This window comes from Manacus vitellinus, unplaced genomic scaffold (assembly GCF_001715985.3).
Source record: "Manacus vitellinus isolate BGI_N305 unplaced genomic scaffold, ASM171598v3 scaffold_5_pilon, whole genome shotgun sequence".
NCBI classification, from domain to species: Eukaryota; Metazoa; Chordata; class Aves; order Passeriformes; family Pipridae; genus Manacus; species Manacus vitellinus.
Window position 1 is genome coordinate 9,489,970 of NW_021940682.1, and position 19,263 is coordinate 9,509,232.

At 43.0% G+C, this 19,263-nt stretch overlaps 1 protein-coding gene across 2 annotated transcripts in view; it reads right to left on the reverse strand.

The window, feature by feature from the left end:
• The window catches only part of CREB3L2 (cAMP responsive element binding protein 3 like 2), an 82,385-nt gene that overhangs the window by 15,791 nt on the left and 47,331 nt on the right, over positions 1-19,263 (reverse strand). Inside the window, exons 3-7 of one of the 2 annotated variants that reach the window (XM_018080502.3) lie at positions 6,898-7,064; positions 5,200-5,287; positions 3,239-3,417; positions 2,436-2,582; positions 667-725 (exon numbers count right to left, since the gene is read on the reverse strand). In XM_018080502.3, coding sequence (XP_017935991.2) covers positions 667-725; positions 2,436-2,582; positions 3,239-3,417; positions 5,200-5,287; positions 6,898-7,064 — 640 coding nt within the window. Of the gene's footprint in view, positions 1-666; positions 726-2,435; positions 2,583-3,238; positions 3,421-5,199; positions 5,288-6,897; positions 7,065-19,263 lie in introns of both variants that reach the window. The other variant, XM_029963453.1, reaches the window with a different exon arrangement.

A 19,263-nucleotide genomic window follows, 5' to 3' on the forward strand; every position in this document is an offset into this window, starting at 1 on the left:
AAGGGAAATAGCTCTGATATCTGTATGCATGGGATGGAATTTCATAAGAGTAACTCTAAGGAAGTGAGACATGGCTATAAAGAGACAAGAAAAAAACGGGAATTGCATCAAGGATATCACCAAAGATGGTACAAGGGTTTTAACAGAACCATCTGGTGAATTGCGTAAGAGTAATACTAGAATACTTGTCTCTTGGAAGAAAGAATAATTTGGGATATAAATCACTAACTGGGGGTTTGGCTACTGCTCACTAAGGGAAGCTGATGGGTCACATGCTATTTTCCTGAGTCCTGTTTGTTTTCCCAGGCAGTCCTGACTCACCCACTTCCTATTTCTGTTTTCATCTGCACTAGAAGACAGAATATTCTTATTCTGAATCCACCTTTCCCTGGACAATGCCTGTCCACACAGCTGCAACAGCAGCTGGGTCTTGCCTTATTTAAGGTGTAAAGCGTTTGCTGGCACTGTTAGGCATGTGCTGCAGGCAGGCACAGTTCTGACCCTGGACAAGCAGCAGCTAGGACCAGGGCCTTTTCTCAGTCACAGCCACGAGATGGCAGCTGGCACTCTGTGCACAGAACCGTCCCAGCATCCACAGCTGGATCCCTTCCCAGTCCTGCAACTAGTGCTATTGGCCCGCTTGAAACAGGAAGGAGGCTGGCTTACTTTTTTTCCAGACTGTCCATGTATTCTTTCTTTTTTCTTCTACTTTCCTGGGCAGAGATCTAAGGAAAAAGGAAGAAAAACAACAAATATTTGCATGGGGGGGGGGGAAGCATAAAAAATGGATTAATAAACTGATAAAAAGCCTCGACATTATTAGATGCAAGGCTCCGTGTTCTCATTTCTATTCCTGGCAAGCAAAGCACTGGCTGGATCTGTTTCCGCATTCTGAAGCAAGACCACTCCTCTCAGTCGTAATAAAAAAAGATCATTCCCCGCTAACCTTAAAAAGTAAATCAGATTCATTCTCATCCAGAGAGAATATCCTAGGACAAATACTAAAAGATGATCCCAGGACAGTGCCCTCCATTTGGGAGAGGAAAAGTGTGTGAATGTGTTAGAAAGCAGCTCTGCAGACAAAGACTTGGGGTCCTGATGAGCAAGTCAAACATAAGTCAGCAATGTGCCAGCCCCTGGAGCGGCAGCGGCCAAACAAACCTGGGCCTCCATAAATGAGATTTAGGTAGCAGGTCAAGAGAATTGGTTTTTCCCCTCTGTTCAGTGCCTGCAAGGCCACAGTTGAGTACAGCCTACAGTTTGTGGCTCAGAAACAAATACTTTGGATGCACAGAAGCGAGCCCAGAGGCAGACCACTGCTATAATAAGCCTGCCAGAGCACATGACATTTCAGGAAGGGCAAAGAAAGCTGGGTTTGTTCAGATTGAAGAAGAGAAACCTAAGGAGGGAATCCTATTGCTGTCTTCAGCAACTATCTCACGTAGCAAAGATGACATCAGACTCATCTCAGAGGTGTACAGCAAAATGGCAAGAGGCATCAAATACAAGTTGCAGCAAAGGAAATTCCAATTACACATTAGGGATTCTATTTATCTGTTTTTACCACAAGAGTGGCCTAATATGGGAACACACTGCCCAGAGATGCTGAGGGCTCATCACCCTTTGAGGCAGTAAAACATGACAGGACAAGTCCCTGAGCAACACTCTAAGATGAGACCACCTTCCAAGCCAGGAGTTGAACCAGAGGACTTCCAGAGATCCCCTTCAAAATAAATGGCTCTGATTCTTTGAAAGTGGTACATAAAATGCACAAGATAATTTCCAAAAATTTTTAAAAAATACATTACAAGACCAAATTCCAATTCAGTGCACGCAAATTTACACCTCTATCTGCAAAATCAGTAACAGAACATAGTAACCTTCAAAGATGTGGTAAAACCTCTAGAACAAGTGAGTTGGCCAAGTCTTAAAAAAAATTGCATTCTTCCCCATGTTGGAACCAAAAAAACAAACAAAAAAAAAAACTTGTAGGGCATTTGACAGCCTTAGTATCAACCATTCATTTACAGGTCATTGAATTCAGTGATCAAAAGACTAGTGCACTGAAATACAAAGTCATATTTTAAAACAGGAAACAGAAAAGAAAACCTTCATCGCCACAAAAAGAATAGAGGTCTTTGCCTACCATAAGGGCAGGATTGTACTGTTTTTTAAATGGAGCCAAGCCACAGCAACTTGATACCTTGCCTGCTAAATACTCCATTGTTAATGGGTTCAGGTAAATACTTAGACTGAGGCACACTGTCAGAGTGACAGGCAATTTGATGGATGTGGTTAGGAACAAAGAAAAGCACTTTATTAAAGGACAACTTACAGCATTCAACAGTACCACACACCACTACTGCAGAATCCTGCAGCATTTTTTAAGATGAGGGACAAGTAGGAATTACCCAGCAAAGCTCACTAACATTTACCTTGTTTTTTATTTTCCTGCGGATTTTCTTTAGCACTTTCTCCTCTGCTTTCGTCAGGGGCAGTTTGGTAGGGATTGGGTAGCCCTCTGCTATCAGCGTCCTCTTCTCCTCCTCTGTCAGGATGAGGGGGCCAGTCCCCTGTAGTTTCTTCAAGGGTGATAAAAATGAAATAATATGTTACAGTAAGTGCACAGAGTCCTATGAAAAAAGGTTGTTAGGGAAGAGAAGCAGCAGCTCTCCCACTTCAGAGAGGACTGTGCCTACTTGAAGAACAGCCTCTTGCCATTGTGAATGTGTGGAAGACCCTCTAGATAACTTCCACTCAGGGACCAAACCTTTGGGACAGGATTCCCTCAAAACAGTTTTTCTTGGCCAAGCTCTGTACACGCTGAGGCCAACAGTAAAACTCTCCTTGGCTCAAACAGGAAAGAGACAAATGAGAAGCACTAATGAAAATCCCTCCCTAAAGATCACCCCTCGCTTTTGACAAGAAGACAGATGCAGATCTACCAGAGACAGGTTAACCCAGCAGGGCTGGATCCTAAGGCAAAACACAGTCCATCATTGAACTCTGTGTCAGCTTAGAGGAGAGGCACATACTGTTCTCTGTGGGAACAGAGCAGACCAGTGAGCAAGAATTACTGGATCTGCAGTTTTGACCAGAGATGAATTCATCTAAAGAACAGCAGAAAGCTAGCAAATCCATGTCAAAACCAGTAATTAAAAAAAACAAAAAAAAAAGAAAAAGAAAACCAGAGAGACACACAGGTAGGGAGATGCTGGAGAAAGCCAGCCCAACTTACATGTGGTGCTGTCAGGAGAGGGGAATTGGACAGTACTGAAGCTGTGCGTGACGCAACTTTAGCCGTGGCTTGTAGCTGGATTGGGCTTGAAGGAGGGAGTGATCTGGCTGGGCTCTGCCCTCCTTCAGAGTCACTGCCATGGCTGCTGGGGGGGGTCGGAGGCAAATGCAGGGGATCCACTGCTAAAGGGCAAGAGAGACGTAATGTAACACACGGTTTTGAGGTGCTAATTTAAATTGCCACTAGAGCCGCCTCCACCACCACCACCCGGTTTCCAAGACTAGGAATGCCTGCTAAAAAATGGGTCAAGCAAAAGTGGCAACTTGGAAGACGTTCAGAGCATGCAGGTCTCCAAAGGAGGAATGAAATGCAGCAGCTGTCTTTAGGTTCGACAGACAAAACAGGGCTCCGTGCATATGCTGCAGTCATTTCTACCTACACTTCAGCTTCTTCCTCAAATGATTTGAGGTTTAAGTATAACCTAAAGTACAAGTTCCCTGTTCCTGGGAAACCTCATTAACAGAGGGGCTCTGAGCCAGCACACTTTCTCTCCAAAAACAACAGTGTTTTCTAACTCTGCTGTGGATTAAACAAATTGCCAGTATTCTTCATGGGAAGGGATCACAACCAAGGTGTTATGTGCTAAGGGAAGAGAGAAAGTCTTCCTAAGGACTTCATTTGGCCCAACTGGGAAGAAGTGACTGACAACCTCGTGATAGTGAAGGTTTCAATGTACTAATGGAGCAGGAGTAGCACAGGCAGCCACCACAGGAACCTCTCTCACGCTGTCCTAAATTCTACTGCACTTCTACACAAAAGAACCTGTGCTACAGTTGACAAGCAAAGTTCTGCTTATGACCAAAGGGGTCTGAACCTACTGCAGATATGTCTCACCTACTGTTCTTGCATGGACAATTTAGCAGATGTCCAAACCAGCCATAACTAAGTCATTTTTTTCTCTTACCTAAATTTACAGCAATTAAATTTTGAAGTAGGAAGATAAAGGTTAATTTGCCACCTTCCACTTCTGCTATGCTTTGCAAATTTGAGTTGAAAAGATCAAATGGGTGGTGAGGGAGGATGGAAGAAAAATAGTAACAAAAAAAAGCTATAATACTCTTTTTGTCTCACATCTTAACTCTTGCAGTTGCCAGAAGAAGAAATATACTTGAAAAACAGCAAGGCCCTTAATGCCCCAAACTGAGCAATCAAATCTACACCCTGGGTTGAGATATAGCCTCTACCTGCTACATCACTTGCTTCTCTCCCTAGAGCAGTACTATTTACCTACAGAAATGAATCCACTAACAGAATATCAAGTGTTCCTAACTGAAATGCAGTTATCTGCTCAGATTTCAGGCCAAATATTTGACTCTTTCAAGTTTTCTTGGCTTTAACAGATTATGGTCTGCAAAACTGTGTTTAACTTTCAGGGCAAGGATCATTGCTCCTCCTTCTTTATTTATAGCTCAGGGCAAAGAGATCCTGGTTGTTCTTAAAACTAATATGCTACAAACAGATTTGCCTAACTTTTATTTTCCTATAAACTCACATCCTTGCTTTTGTATTAGAGGTTAACAGTAAAGTTTCCACTTACACTCTTCATGTTTCCTATGCCTTAGTTGTCTCCTCAAATTGATTTCTCTTCTATCCTAAATAATCCTGTACTTTAAGAATTCAAGCTCCCTTCACTACAATTATTAATACCCTGCAGACAAAAAGGGATCATTTTCTTTGTGATGAACAAGGGGAAAAAAAAAAAAGAAGGAAAAAAACCCCACATAAATGGGTCAGAGAGAGTCTGGCTCTTCAGTAGCCTGAGTTGAATCCCTAGAAAACAATAGCTTCAGCCTGAAGACTAACATGGTGAATGAGGAATTCAAATACTTAATCAGGGTAAAGTACATTTATTGTGCATTCTGGTCAACTCCCCCTGCATTTTGGTTTGGTGTTTAACAGACCTTCCTTAGAAGAGAGGTTCAGGAACTGATCCACTTCATGGGGCTCCAATTTAATCTCTGGAAGAACTTTCTGGGTCAGTGGTTTCATCTAGAAAAGAGACATTAACAGCATGAAAACCCAAAGTACACATCTTAAAAATCTTAATAGAAGGACACAAGGATTACTTCTCCATAAATGGAGAGGTTTCCTCTCCTCCTGTTCTGCTACAGGCAAAGCTTTAACTTCTTTACAGAGTTTGCTAAACCAGGCTACAGAGAATACTGCCCTGACTACTCCCACTATGGCTTTTCTTACTACTATATTTAGCTAAATAAAAAGATTACGCCTCAGAGATGACATTTCAGACTGAAAGCTAGCAGGCAACCCACTCAAATTACTTCTCTTAGCAACAGAGCTGCTGCTACTAGGATCTGTTGGACTGCACAGCTTGAGCAGGGACAGAAACACCCCTGGGAGTGGGGGAAAGCCTGCTGAAGGCCATTGTCATCTGGGAGCAAGAGCACAGTGCCAGTCACTGAACACCAGGTTGTCAGCCCAAGTTCATTTCACAGTGTGGAGAAGCAGGAAAATAATAGTCACAGCTGACTGAAGCTGGGAAGACACCTGGTTTGCCCCACTGACAGGGATAGGGCATCAGGCTGCCAAGCTGCTGCCCAGAGTCTGTCTGTGTGCTACAGTCCCAGGCTCGAGGAAGTCATTCTGGCACATCAGCATGTTAACTGCAGCTGAAATCTCTCTCAGTAACATGTATAAATAATCCATGCAATAGCAACAAGCCACCAGCTTGTCCCAGAACTCCCTCTGCAAGTCACGGCATCCCAAGCTACAGCAGGACTGTGTACCGGGAACAGCACATTCAGACTAGAAGAGGATTACAGGAAACTTGTGTTTAATTTTCTTCAGTTTCTCATAAAATAATTTCTGTTGCACGTATTTCTGATCCATGTCCAAGTGGAAACATTTATTTTCAGCATTTACCAGCTCCATCCGGCCTGGACAGATATTGCACCCTTGGGACTGAGAACAGTCATGCTCCTTCCTCCACTGACTGGGGACCCTGGTGAGCCATCAGCTGCTGCAGTTCATTCTCCTTAACCCAACCACAGCCAAAATGAGCACTTTAGAATGCCCACTGGCTGCTCCAGCTGTGGCCAGAAAGGCATTATGAAGCTCCTCATGAGGCAGGCTGGTGTGGAAGCAGCAGTAGCAGCCTGAAATGTCAAAGCTTCACAGATCTGGCAAAAGTAACTTTTGCAGGCAAACAGGGAAACTCTCCAGTCAATCCAAACAAGGAGTCTTGTTCTCATTAGGGGAAGGCTCAGCAGCACTAGAGCAAGTTATTACTAAAGACGCTTAGCTTGTCACAGACTTGATAGAGCAAATGGATTAGTGAATTCAGGTGTAAAAGGTTCATCAGAAACTGTTTAAATATTTTCAGAAATCCAAGAGCCCCAGGCTTTGGGGCTAGCATAGAAGACAAAGTTGTGCATCCAACCATTAAGACCTGAAGATGCAGACAATGTGTTTTGAAACACAAGCTCTTACAGCAGTAGGGGGACACCAGCAAACACTAAAAGCCACTAAAGCAGACTGCAGTGTGCACTCTGAACTGCCAAGCTTTGGCACCAAGGAGGATACACTGCTATGCAGTCTTAGGAGAACCTATGCAGAGAGGAGAACAGGAAGTCTGCAAGTACCAGGGCATCTGTCTGTAGTTCAGGTCGTTCTCCCTCCAGTGATGTGGCCGTGACGGTGAGACTGACGGAGGGAGCGAGGCCTGATGTCTCGCACAACCCTGGCTCAGTCTTTATTGATGCTGGAGTAAACTCTGTAGCCAGACACCATTCCTCATTTTCCAGGTCACCTGCCAGGGAAGGAAATTGGACACCACATGTTTAGGTCAGAGATAGAAAGACTACAAATGAAAATAATGTCATTCCTCCTCCAGAGAAGGGAAACAAACACAGAAGACATTTTAGTCTATCAACAAAACTCTGCCCTTGCTATTCAGCTCTCAGTCAAAGCAGACAACCATGCTGTTTCAGGGCTGTAACCTAATCCTAGCCCCAGGATACACAGAGGAGCAGCGAGGAAAGACTCAGAGCACTAATCACTGTACACTGCTGAAAGCTGCTAATGCATAGCAGAACAAGACCAAACAAGCCACTGGGTAAAGCAGCCAGGGAGCCATGTCCTCAACACACTAATGCCTGCTGACTCAGTTTTATTCCTCCTAGAGATAGCCTTTAGCCAGACTTCTTCTACTGTTTGCAATCATCAAATAGCTTAAATGGTGATATTATACTTTTAAGAACAAAGTATTTTCACATTATCAACTTCATTTTTTTCCCCTCAAGGATTCATTTAACAAGTGTAAAAGAGGATATAGGCTTTGGTGACTTCACAGGAGCACCAGTGACATCGTGATCATGCTGATTTCCTCCCCAAAGCCTCTGGGAAGTCATAGCATAGGATGCATATTTTAACCGTCAGCAATGGAACAGGCATCACACAGTGATGATTGTCCCCTAACTCCACTTACTGCAAGTTCACTAATCAGAAGAAAGTCATGAAACTTTTTTCTGGACAAAGCTGAAAGATTGGCCTTGCACTGCCAAGAACTTGAAGAAGGTTGGCTTGGTAGGTTTAGCTCCCTATTTCCATTCTTGAAGCAGCCACTGTTTGACTTGCTGAGAAGGGATTTACTTTCCCAGGTCTGATATATGATAGAGGATCAAGAACTCAAAAAGACTCAACCTTTAAAACAATTCCACAAGGCTATTAACAACCCCTCTTAAAATCGTAAAATAATCAAATGCATTTTTGGCAGTTGCAATTCTGCCTTTAAAAACTTCCAATTCCAACTGCTAGAGTTTAGTTATGTAAGTTCTTTTCTCTTGCAGAAGAGAAAAGCTCTGCACCAGCTGCACTGCATCTCAAAAGCATGTGGCACAGTTCTGTGCCACAACTCATCAGGAGTTGTGAGAGGTACGTCCATTGAATCAAGCAGCTGGAATCTGAAGGTAAACATACATAAAAGAAAACAGAGTGCTGATCTTTCTTTCAACACCTTCTACTGCCTTCATACAGATCATTTATCAAATATACAACATCAGAACAGAGGGCAAGTACGTACACTGTAGGGCTAATAAAGAGAAACAGAGCTTTGAATTAACTGCACGCTGCATCAACATCCTGGGAGGCAGCCACGGTGCTGTGGCTGTGCCACCAGTATTCTGCAAGGCTGACAAAAGGCCCTTCACATCTGAGTGCATCAAGCTGGTGAGATGTCAACAGAGTTCAGCTGCAAGCAGGTAACAAAAATAAGAGTGGGCTTACAGCCTCTGTGCTGCTGTGTGTCCTTGCTATTAAGACCACACACACACAGAGCACACAGGCACTGGGCAGACACTGGGTGACTGGAAAAAGGGAGAAGAATGTACATCTCCAGTGCTAGTAATTACTTTGTGGTGGGACCTAACCTCCACCACTGGCAAGGAAGGAGGTAATTTGAGTAAAGACACACCAAGGAATTAAAAATGAAAAATAAGTATCCTGTAATCAGAAGCCTCATGAACAGCAAGCTCATGTCTGCCAGAAGTAACTGTAGAGCAAGGGCTAAACACTGTATTTAAGTATCTGGAGAGCTTATTCCCAAAGCTTCCTGGAAAATGTAGAAATGTAAAAATAGAAGTATTTTTTGGAAAAAAAAAATAAAAGGTATCACTGTCTAAATATTAACTCGGGAGAAAGGACGTTGCTCTACAGCAACCATCCCTGAGCCTCTCTGCTCACAAACATGAGAGCACAGCTCCCTCCCTGCTTGCTGTGTGTCCATCATTCAGGTAATACCTTTAAAGTAGTATCTGCCTGGGAATCCAGAATCCCTTGGTCAATGCAACTTTGAAATGCCTGTTTGGATAACTTCTGTCCAAACTTCCCCCACATCGTGATGTGCAGAGCCTCCTCTTGCACCTCTGGGTCGAGCTACACCTGTGGCAGCACCATCATCTGTAATCTACTTTAAACTCCCTTTGGGAGGGAAGACTAGGTATAAAGGAGAGCTATCAGTGAAGCCAGTAATTGTAATTAGCCCTGAACTTTCCCAAATTTGTATCATCTTGCAAGAAGAGAAATCTAGCCATGGGTGACCAGCAAAACAGGGCATGTCCTCTAAGGCTGCACTTTATGATGTTTATCACCTCTAATCCCCAGGTTCATCGCAAATATTCAGCAGCTCTAAGACAGCAAGATATGCTGGCCTTCAGCTAGTCATTTGACTCCTCTGGAAGCTGATTTTGCTGATTAACTTGACATCCCTGCCATCATCATTTAGATCTGCATAAACTGCTCAGAGTTATTCTAGGCTTTAAAACCAGCCTAACCAGTTTGTAGGGTTGCAGATGGTTTCCAGCGACAGCAACACACTGCATTTAACACTGAGATAACTCTGAAGAACTGTATCTAATACTTTTTTGACACTGCCTCTTATGATGCAAGGTGACAGGTCTCATTCCAGATGAACAACCCTGTGAAAGAAAGGGACAGAGGACTGGTCAAATCCCACCTTGATAGTTCTCTGTCCCCACTTTTTCCAAGGCCCTGTTGCACGCACACTATCATAGTGTTGTGCAACAAGTTACTTTCTTTTGACACATTCCAGCTTCCAAAGTCTCCGATGATCTCTCCTCTGCTCCAAGAGAGCTGCAAAGACATTTCCCACTGTCCTTTCTACTCTTCCTGAGCACAGCAGGTTGACATTATCTGAAAATCTTAGTTTACTCTTATAATTCTTTGTTTATTCTTATAATAGTTTATTCTTAGTTTATTCTTATTATAATACCTTAGCATCTTAGTCTACTCTGCCAAGCACTGTACGAGCAGAGCAGTGGCAGCCCTTCTCCCAAAGCCCTTGAGAATACTGCACAAAACCAGAAAAATTCAGGCAAAGAGGAAAAATTGAGCAGACTAATAGATTACTGATCATACAGAGAGGTGTACAGCACATCCTCCAAGACAAGAGTATTTCTGATACAGGGTTATGGAGAACTATGAGGGAGGTTTCATGGAATAATGAGAACAAGCAAGAAGGTACATGTGAAATACTGAAATGAAAGGACAACAGAGGCTGGCTCCAGGGACCCACTGGAGGAAAAGCGAGGGTCCAAGCAAGGCATGCTGTGGAAAGAAATTAGAGGTGTTTATATTTGACATGATCCAGGAAGTACACGTGAACTATTGAGGCAGAATCCAAAACAAGAGGCTGAGAAAATAATCTCCATGATTGTATGCATTCAAACAGATATGAGTAAGGCAACACTGCATCCTCTGAGGTGAGGCAAAATACACTCCAAGTCATTCAGACAGAGAGAGAAGAAAGCCTCAGCAAGAGATTCAGCTATCCAAATGGCCAAGAAAACAGACATCCTAAATATTGTCACTTCGACTGTTAAAAATCTCCTCTCGGGCTTCAAAACACAGACTCCAAAGTCCACTGTTGAACAAGTTCCCTTCCCAGGTGAAGTTTCCTATGAACCTCAGAACTTTACCATGCAATGGCTGTTTAGATGAGAATCATTTCCCCTTTACCTACCCTTTCATAAGTCCATGAATGCTAAGGCATTTTGGCACATGGAATATGTAATTTAAAGAGTCTACACAGTACTTACCAAAATCCCAGTTAACACTTCTATGTGCAATGCACTGGTAATTAAATTGCACATACGGATGATGTTAACTGAACATTCGTATTGAAAATCACCAAGGTATTAAGAAATACTTATGAATGTTTAACTCAGTGTCCTTTTGCACATCACATACATATAAAAACAGGAATGTTCTAATGATGTGATGAAACAATTTCTCTACAGAACTCATGCCTTACCCAAAAAGGAGAATGCATGGTGCTCCAGTAATTGAGGAGATATTCCATGTTTTGTTATTCTCACTGTCTCATGCATAGCCTCACCTCTCCTTAACAAAATTCATATTTTGTTTCCACGGGCTATTTAATCCCCTCCCAGGGAAATGCTCCACCAACCTGAATTCATTTCCACAATGGTCCTGAAAATTCAATTGAGACATGGAGAGATTAAGGCCAAAAAGTAACTAGGAATTAAAAATGGCCAACTGGAGACAACTGGAATTGGATTTTTCAGATGATTTAGCACTGTTATTATACTTGATCAAAATACAGTACGCACTGAGCTTTCAGGTTCAGCTGTGAGCATCTACCACTGCTGCAAGTTAAACATCAGATTCAAATCACGCATCCAAAAACCCCATTCATCACAGCACCCCAGGGTTTGTGACACAAGCATCTAAAATCTCCTGTATCCAAGACTAAAATTACATTTCTTCAGAAAGCTTTTTTGTGCTTCTTCTGTCATCAAGCTTGTCCCACTTTTCCTGCAGTCTTATTTAGCATGCATCTTCCACTATTTTCTTTATTTTTCAAAAAAGGCAGAAGCCTTACAAACCACCAAAGTTAAGTACAATCAGTGTACTGAGCTAAGCTCTCACTGACAGGAAAAACTTCAAACATGTCCTCTTCTTTCCCAGCTGTACTCATCATGAGTCCAGCTTGGGCCCAGATATGATATGCCATGTGTTGTGAGATGCCACGTATGTGGGTGATAATGCAAGAGATGAAACTCCAAATGGGACATAATTCCCCCAGTACTGTAAGTGTAAGCATTGCATGCCGTGCACATCTTCAGCAAGGTGTCCAAACAAACTTTCTGTCCTCTCTCTTTATTTCAGAGGTCCTAATCCTGTCCCAGGTTCCACCATCTGCAGTTAAGATGGGCAATGCTCATAAGATCTACTCAACATACCACAAGCGGACTTTTCGCTTCCCTTCCTCCAGATCACTACAACCAAAAGGGAAAAGATGATGCAATATTTTGCACAATGAATGTTTCAGAGCTCTGAAGCCCGTTATGAAGAGTGAGTTATTCACATGTGCTTGGCTTTAGGTACAACAGATCCAAGTCAACTTCTATGCTGCACACCTCATACATTATAATGATGATTTCCATCAGAAATGTGCTCCTCTAAGCATTCACAGCTGTGGCAATAACCAGTATGTGTGATTTAGGCGTGCATGAAAAACACACAACCAACAATGGCTGTGTTTTTACACGTCAGAATTAATATATACACCATTCCTGTGTTCATAAAAGGAATTTTTAATATATCTGTATTTATATATAGATATAACAAATTAGACATAGTCTCTTAACAACACCATGTGCAGCTTTCTAGGATACTCATATTTCTCTGAAGAACTGCAACATTTTGCTTCTTTCCTTCTTCCATGGGCATATTATGGAAAGGCAGGGTAGGAAAAGTGGAAAGCAAGCTCAAAAATGCTTACTTCAACTGTACAGGTTTTTTTAAAGAGTTCCCCGAAAGTTCTGCTTTTCTTTTTAAATTATTTCCATCCAAATAATTCTTCAGTCTTGTCCAACATGCCACCTCTTTTCCTGAGAATAAGTAAATCTTCTCCAACGTTGACTAAATTTCACCCTCTCTGACAGGTGTACAGAGAAACAGCTTACAAAATAACTAAAAAGATCTCCCTTGCTCCCCACATTCTTTTCAGCACTATTCATTAGAGTTTAACAGAGACACTTACTGGATAACCAAGTTGTATCAGTGAGTTACTGTGCATTTTTAAATAAATGAAATTAATGGTGCACTCTGTATCTCACCCTCACCCCTCCCAAGTACAGAGAGTGCAAGTATTCAGAAACAACATGGTTTTCACCTTTCTTTTACCCTGCAGTAAAAAGTAAGATAGCACCATTATGTAAACAACCCACATGAGGGGTGTACCACTGAACCTCATCTTGAAGTGGAGAAAAGCACATACCACCATTACAGATTAACATCACATAGAAAACAGATGCATGAACTGAACAACATTTCAAACAAGCGTGCAAGCAAGACCTATAGAATCATCAAGGGATATCCTTTTCTGTGTAAGCAGAATGAAGAGGCAGCTTTTGCCTCCTCCTTGAAGTTAACTGTCCGAGCAACAGATAAAACAGCTTAGAGAAAAACAAAACTGAAAACTTAAGGAGACCACAACAGACTACGGGTCAAAGTGCTCTGCACAGGTATTAGAAGAGCCATCTCTGAACAGGGTAATGCAGGAAGTTCCCTAATGAGTCAAACTGTTCTCCAGCCAAGCACATTTAAATAATCTCCCTCTTCAGCTGTGTTACAGATTAGATCACTAGGGCTTCAACTAATTCCTTTTGGTCCATGGCAGACCTTACACCGTCATCATGAACCAAGGGCTCGGATGCACAGCCCACCCGGCTTCTGCATAGCCGTGCCAGGTACAACCATACACAGTCTCAGGCTCAGCTCATCCCATGTTAATAACACATTTTGATTCAGATGGTGCTTAAACTTGCCCCAAAGGTCCACGTTTGCAAAGCTGTACCTTGGACAAGAGTACGGTCCTTGCCTGAATCCCACCTCTGAAGATGTTGCCTCTTTACATCTAGCAGAAGGATCCAAGGGTGCTCACCAGCTCTACACTACAGAAGTACAGCTGCAAACTGGGAGCCAGCTAACTGCAAGGGGAAAACACCTCTTGGAAGAGGCCCACAAGTTGTTTGTGGGGGAAATGACTGCTCACTGTCGGCAAAAACACCCCACCAGCTGCTGATGCACAGATTTAGGGCATGCTGCTGGACATGCCACTTGCTGGGAAGGAAGTTCAGTGTCCCCAGCTCTGCAGTCTGAGCCTCTGCAGCCTCCCAAAATTTGGACCTTTCTGGAGGAACAACTGCCTCCTTGTCTTTCCCCTGGGGTCGAATGGTCCTCAGTGTCCAGCTCTGGGTTCACGTAACACCCCCAGGCAGACACAAGCCTTGTTCATCATGCCTGAAATGCTGAACTCCAACGCCACTACTGCTCCCCCTCTCTCCTTCGTGAGGTAAGAGCCCACATTCATTGACAAAGTTTCTCTTACAGATTTTCCAAAGGGCATTTCCCCCTCCCAGCGTGCACACACACTCTCACCACAAATAATGAAACTGAAGCCCTCAAAACAGCTTCAACACAGGAGACACTGTTTGACTACCAAGCATTGAGGTCCTTTTTAAAGTGCCACAAAGGGAAAATTAAATAATGGGGCAAAGATCATCAGCAGCAATAGACAGTAATCACAATGCAGCAGAAATAGCTTTTCTTCTAACAAGAGATCATCACTCATATTGGCATCCCCTCTGCATGGCATGGAGTTCATCTAAAACCCACAATCATTTCTATCACTACCAAAGTTATTAAGATAGAAACGAAGACATATTGTTCCTTCCATACATAAACAACAAGGGTCAATATCCTCTTTCCTGTGGAGAATGTGACAATTTTCAATCCAAAGCATCTTGTCATGTAAAACCAGTCAGATGTCTTGGGGTTACAGGTTCTGCTTTAACCTCCCTTCAGACTAACACTACATAAGCATAGCTGGGATACAGTCCCTGGTAGTTCTTAATTATTTTGCTCAGGGGTTGAAAACTGCTATTTTTATAGCATCACCCTTCATATATATATGTGGGAGTCAGGCACAGACTGACGTGGTAGCTGGATTTACAGCCTTAAAGTTCGATACCATTAAATGTCCTATAAAAGACTATGATTTTTTTTAAGGTATATGACAGTTACCCACAGAAGCACTATCTTCAAATAAAATAGTTCTCCCTCAGAGGTCTGGATTCTTCCACTCCCACCCCACGCAGATGTTGTGAAGGCATATCTGTGCTATGGCAGCCATCAGGCTTCAACACACATTAAATGGACTTGATGCTCACAGCGCATCGCCAAGTGAGCATTGAGCTCTCAGTGCAACAAGACAGAGAGAATGAGATCACTGCTTTCACAAACAGCAGGACTGGAAATAGGAGGACTATTCCCCTAATGTGCATCATGTGGGAAACTATTCCTGGGAAATCAGCTCCTGCAGTCACTTGACCAAGTTCTGAAAAGGAACTGCAAATGTTCCTGTGTTGAGAAAGGCACTGCAATAGCTCAAAGTCTAGAAGATACCACCTACCTTGGGAAACACCAAGGAAGTGCAGTTCATTTAGACTGCATCCAACCAGAAATCAGGAGGGAACTTAATCACAGCCTACAAACACCTAGGGAAAGAGGTTTCTGAGAGCAGATGGTTCTTTAACAGGAACAAAGGCTATACTGAGCTCTCATATATGTGGAACTGGAAGCTAAAGGAGGTCAGACTGCAACTAAAGTTGCCAATTATTAACAGTAACCATAAGTAAGCACCAAAATGCTCACCTCTAAAACAAAACTGACATTTTTCAGACACTGCTGCTCTGCTCAAGTAGAAGTTACAAGATTGATGCAGAGTGATCTACTGAAACTTTGGACCTTGGACATATAAAAGTTCAAAAGCCTTTTCATACTTTAGTATGAATTTAGTTGCTCTCCTACAGAGTTATTCACATACAGAGCAATGTTTCAGGCACACGGTATGATTCTTGGGGTGTCCTGCACAGGACTAGGAGTTGAACTTGATGATCTTGATGGGTCCTTTCCAACTCATCATATTCTATGATTCTATCACTTTAAATGAGCAGGTGCTGATTTCATCAGAAGGACTCACTGCTACATTTCCACATAAAAATCACCCAAACACATACTATCCCCACTAAACAGCTTTCTCTCCATTTCCTAAACAAACACATAAAAATAAGAAAAATTATACGGGAAAAAAGTTGCAGGAACGTGCTCTCAAAAATTATAGTATGGCTTTGACAGCAACTTTTCAAAATACAAGTGAATTTCTTTGTTCAGTTCCATTTTCTTTGAAGTCAGGGCAGAGGAAGTTGCATTTTCATTGTTCATATTACACTGATTCAGTATTTGGTGAAAAACAAAAGCAGGACAATGCATCTCTCTCTATATATAGGTTATATAAAAAAAATAAAATTAGGATATATAAGATAGTCTACTATAAATAGGCTATATTATATGACATATATGCACCACATATACACATGTATATTATGTGTGTGCATATATATGTACACGTACAAAATGTAGGAAGACAAACCCGAGCCTCAAGCCCACAGGTATCTCTATGCGAAGAGACAGCACATGACACTGCTTGTGGACTCCACACACAAGAAAGCAATTTCGTGTACACAGTCCTGCCTGAAATGAGGGCTGGATTCATTGCTGAAGGGCTATTTGCACTGGAGAAATGGGAGCCACATACAGTGATTTTTGGGGTTTTGTTTGGCTGGTTTTGGTTATGTTTTTCTTTTTCAAACCATGCAGAGAGATGGAGTTGAAGTTTAAAAAGAAAATTCAAGCTTTAAAAGCACATTACAGGAAAGCATAACCTCAGCAGTAAAAAACCCAATAACAATACAGGTTACAGTCTGAGGCCAGCCCCAGTTTTGGCACAGCTAAGAGTAAAATAGAAACACGTCATTTCAGCAATCAGTCTGTCAAACCTTTAGCCAAGGCAAGCTGCTTCAAATCCAAAAGTAACTTCAAAGCATTCCTGAGCAGGAAAGCATGAACAAGAGAGGCAGGTGAGGTCCCAGACTAGTCTCAAAAGCAGAGCCCTTGAGGGAGGGGGAAAGGAATGCACCCAGCCCCCTGGCTACAACTTGAGGAGAGACACTGTACCAATGCCTAGTTGGCTGTCCACTGCCTCTGCCCTGTCAGGCTCACAAAGTAAAAAACACCTAAAAAACAAAATGCAAAATGACTGTTAAACATCCCTACCACCTGGGCTGATCTCACAGGATGAAGCACCACCTCACACAGATGTTGCAGGCTCTGCCTTCACATTCCTGCTACACACCAGCCCCTTGGTATTTCTTGTACTCGGCTGTCATTTATGGATCTCAAATGTCCAAAACAAGGGACAGACACTATCCTCAAGTCTGTGCCTACAGCTGAGAAGGTGAAGCATGGGAGGGCAGGGAAGGAGTCTACATTCACATCTCAAGTCACAAGGATGGTAACCACAGTCCCTGATGAAACTTTGGTCTTGCCTTGCTCCTGCCTGCCCAACCCACAGCCCTCCCTTTCTAAAAGGCTGCAGAGACTGGAAAAGTGAAGACAAACATACACCAAACATAATAGAAAATTAAGCTTCTTTTCCTATTCATTTACAATTGTCAGAAGTGAATCTGTGCCCCAAAAGGCCACAATGCACAGTAAGAGGTCTCCTCTACCCATCAGCCCTATTCTCAGTCTCCCCTCCCAACTTCTTCATGTCCTTTCAAGAGCGTTTTCCACCTCACAACTATCCACTGTCCTTCTCTGCAGCCACTCTGCAGTTGTCTCAAAAATGCCTGGGCTCAAAACTAGAAAGCAGAAACCTGGTGGGAGAGAGGTGGCAGTGTAACTGGTGTGGATAGGGACACAGCCTCCTTTTCCATGTTACAGCCTGAAGCCCTCCCCGGGCCATATGCCTTATTCACCAGTCCAGGCAAACAAAAGTTATGATCAGCCAGCTGCAAGCAGGCAGGTCAAGCCTATAAATATTCCTCTCTCTCTTTCTAGTATCTTTACTCTTAAAACTTTATGCAAATTCAATCTAAGAATAGATTCTCGTCATGGAAAGAAACCAAAAGACTAAATGCCAGATGTCTTGTACACATCTGCTCTAAAACTGACACCTTCAGAGACCCCACACTAACAACAAGCTGCAAGTATGCAGGAAAGTTATTCTGCACAAAGCTGGGGAAATAGCCTCAATACAGTGAAGTCAGAGGAGTGAATAAGCGGGGAAAACTGGTGTTTGGACTTTGCTTTTACAGACACTTAAATGTGTTCTCACCTTGAGGTTAACAGGAATTCTCGGAAAAGTTAAATCCAGGCTTATGAGCTTCCCAGGTTTTACACTTCTAGCTCATTTTAGAAAAACTTTATATAAGATTTACAATTACAGGAATAGGTCAATTTAGCAATTGCAGAAATTGTGGTAACAGCCAGGTAATGGCCAACAAGAACAGCTCCCAGCACAAGTTACTTGTTCCCCTGCAAGAGTGGGCAAGAAAGTGATTATGGAGTCAGAACAAACAATCAATCCAACATAATGGCTGAAAGGAAACCTGAAAAACATTTTTAGTAAGGCTGTGGGAAACTTGTGGGGGAAAAACAAAAGATGGAAATAGATACTGAATGACTTAAACCTGTCTTGTAGATCATGTACTGAACAAGGTGGGCCTTGTTCTCATCTTCCCTGCACACTGGAGTTCAAAAACCACTACAGACACTGGGTGCTATTGAAACAGATGGAAATAACTAAGAAAATCTATTTCCCTCCTCCTACAGGCTAGTACAGCCGAAGGAGGAGGGCAGAAAGGCAGGTAGCAGAGCAATATGACATGTGGCCTGCCTGGTGGCAGCACACTTGCTCCAGTGCCATGGAGATGAGACCGATGTCCAGGGTCATCCTGTGCCCACAAAGACAGCAGGATCCTGTCCCAGGACAAGCCACACACCCCCAGTTGTCACTACAACCTGCCATCTCCAACAGGTCTGTCACCAAGCAGACAAACTCTAGTTTTTAAGGCTATTTTAAAAGCAGGCAGGTACATTTCCCTTTAGGACACCAGACCCATGTGGCAAAAGCCACTCCTGCCCACATCATCGTGGGTGGTGCATTAACATGCACCCGGTTAGAAGTGACACAGGGAGCCAGCCTGCACCTCAGCACACAGCAGCACATGGCACCTGAGAAGCTGCCTTTGCTGAAAGGAGTTTGCAGCTCCAGATCACATGAACAGAGTAACTGCTGGTGTAAGAGGGACAGTAAGATGTGCAACAGGTGCCACTTCCAAGTCCACATTATGTATCCATATGGGCTAAAGGGCCTGACCCTAAATGACCCCGAGGTTTCCCACTCCTCATGCTCTCCCCATCCTTGCCTGCCTATAAACACTCACTGGTCTTGGAGGGAATGGCATTTCTGCACACCCTGGGAAAGAACCTGCCAGCACTCATTGCCAGGACAACTGCTAAGAGACTCACCAAGAAACACTGCATTACTAAATACTCTA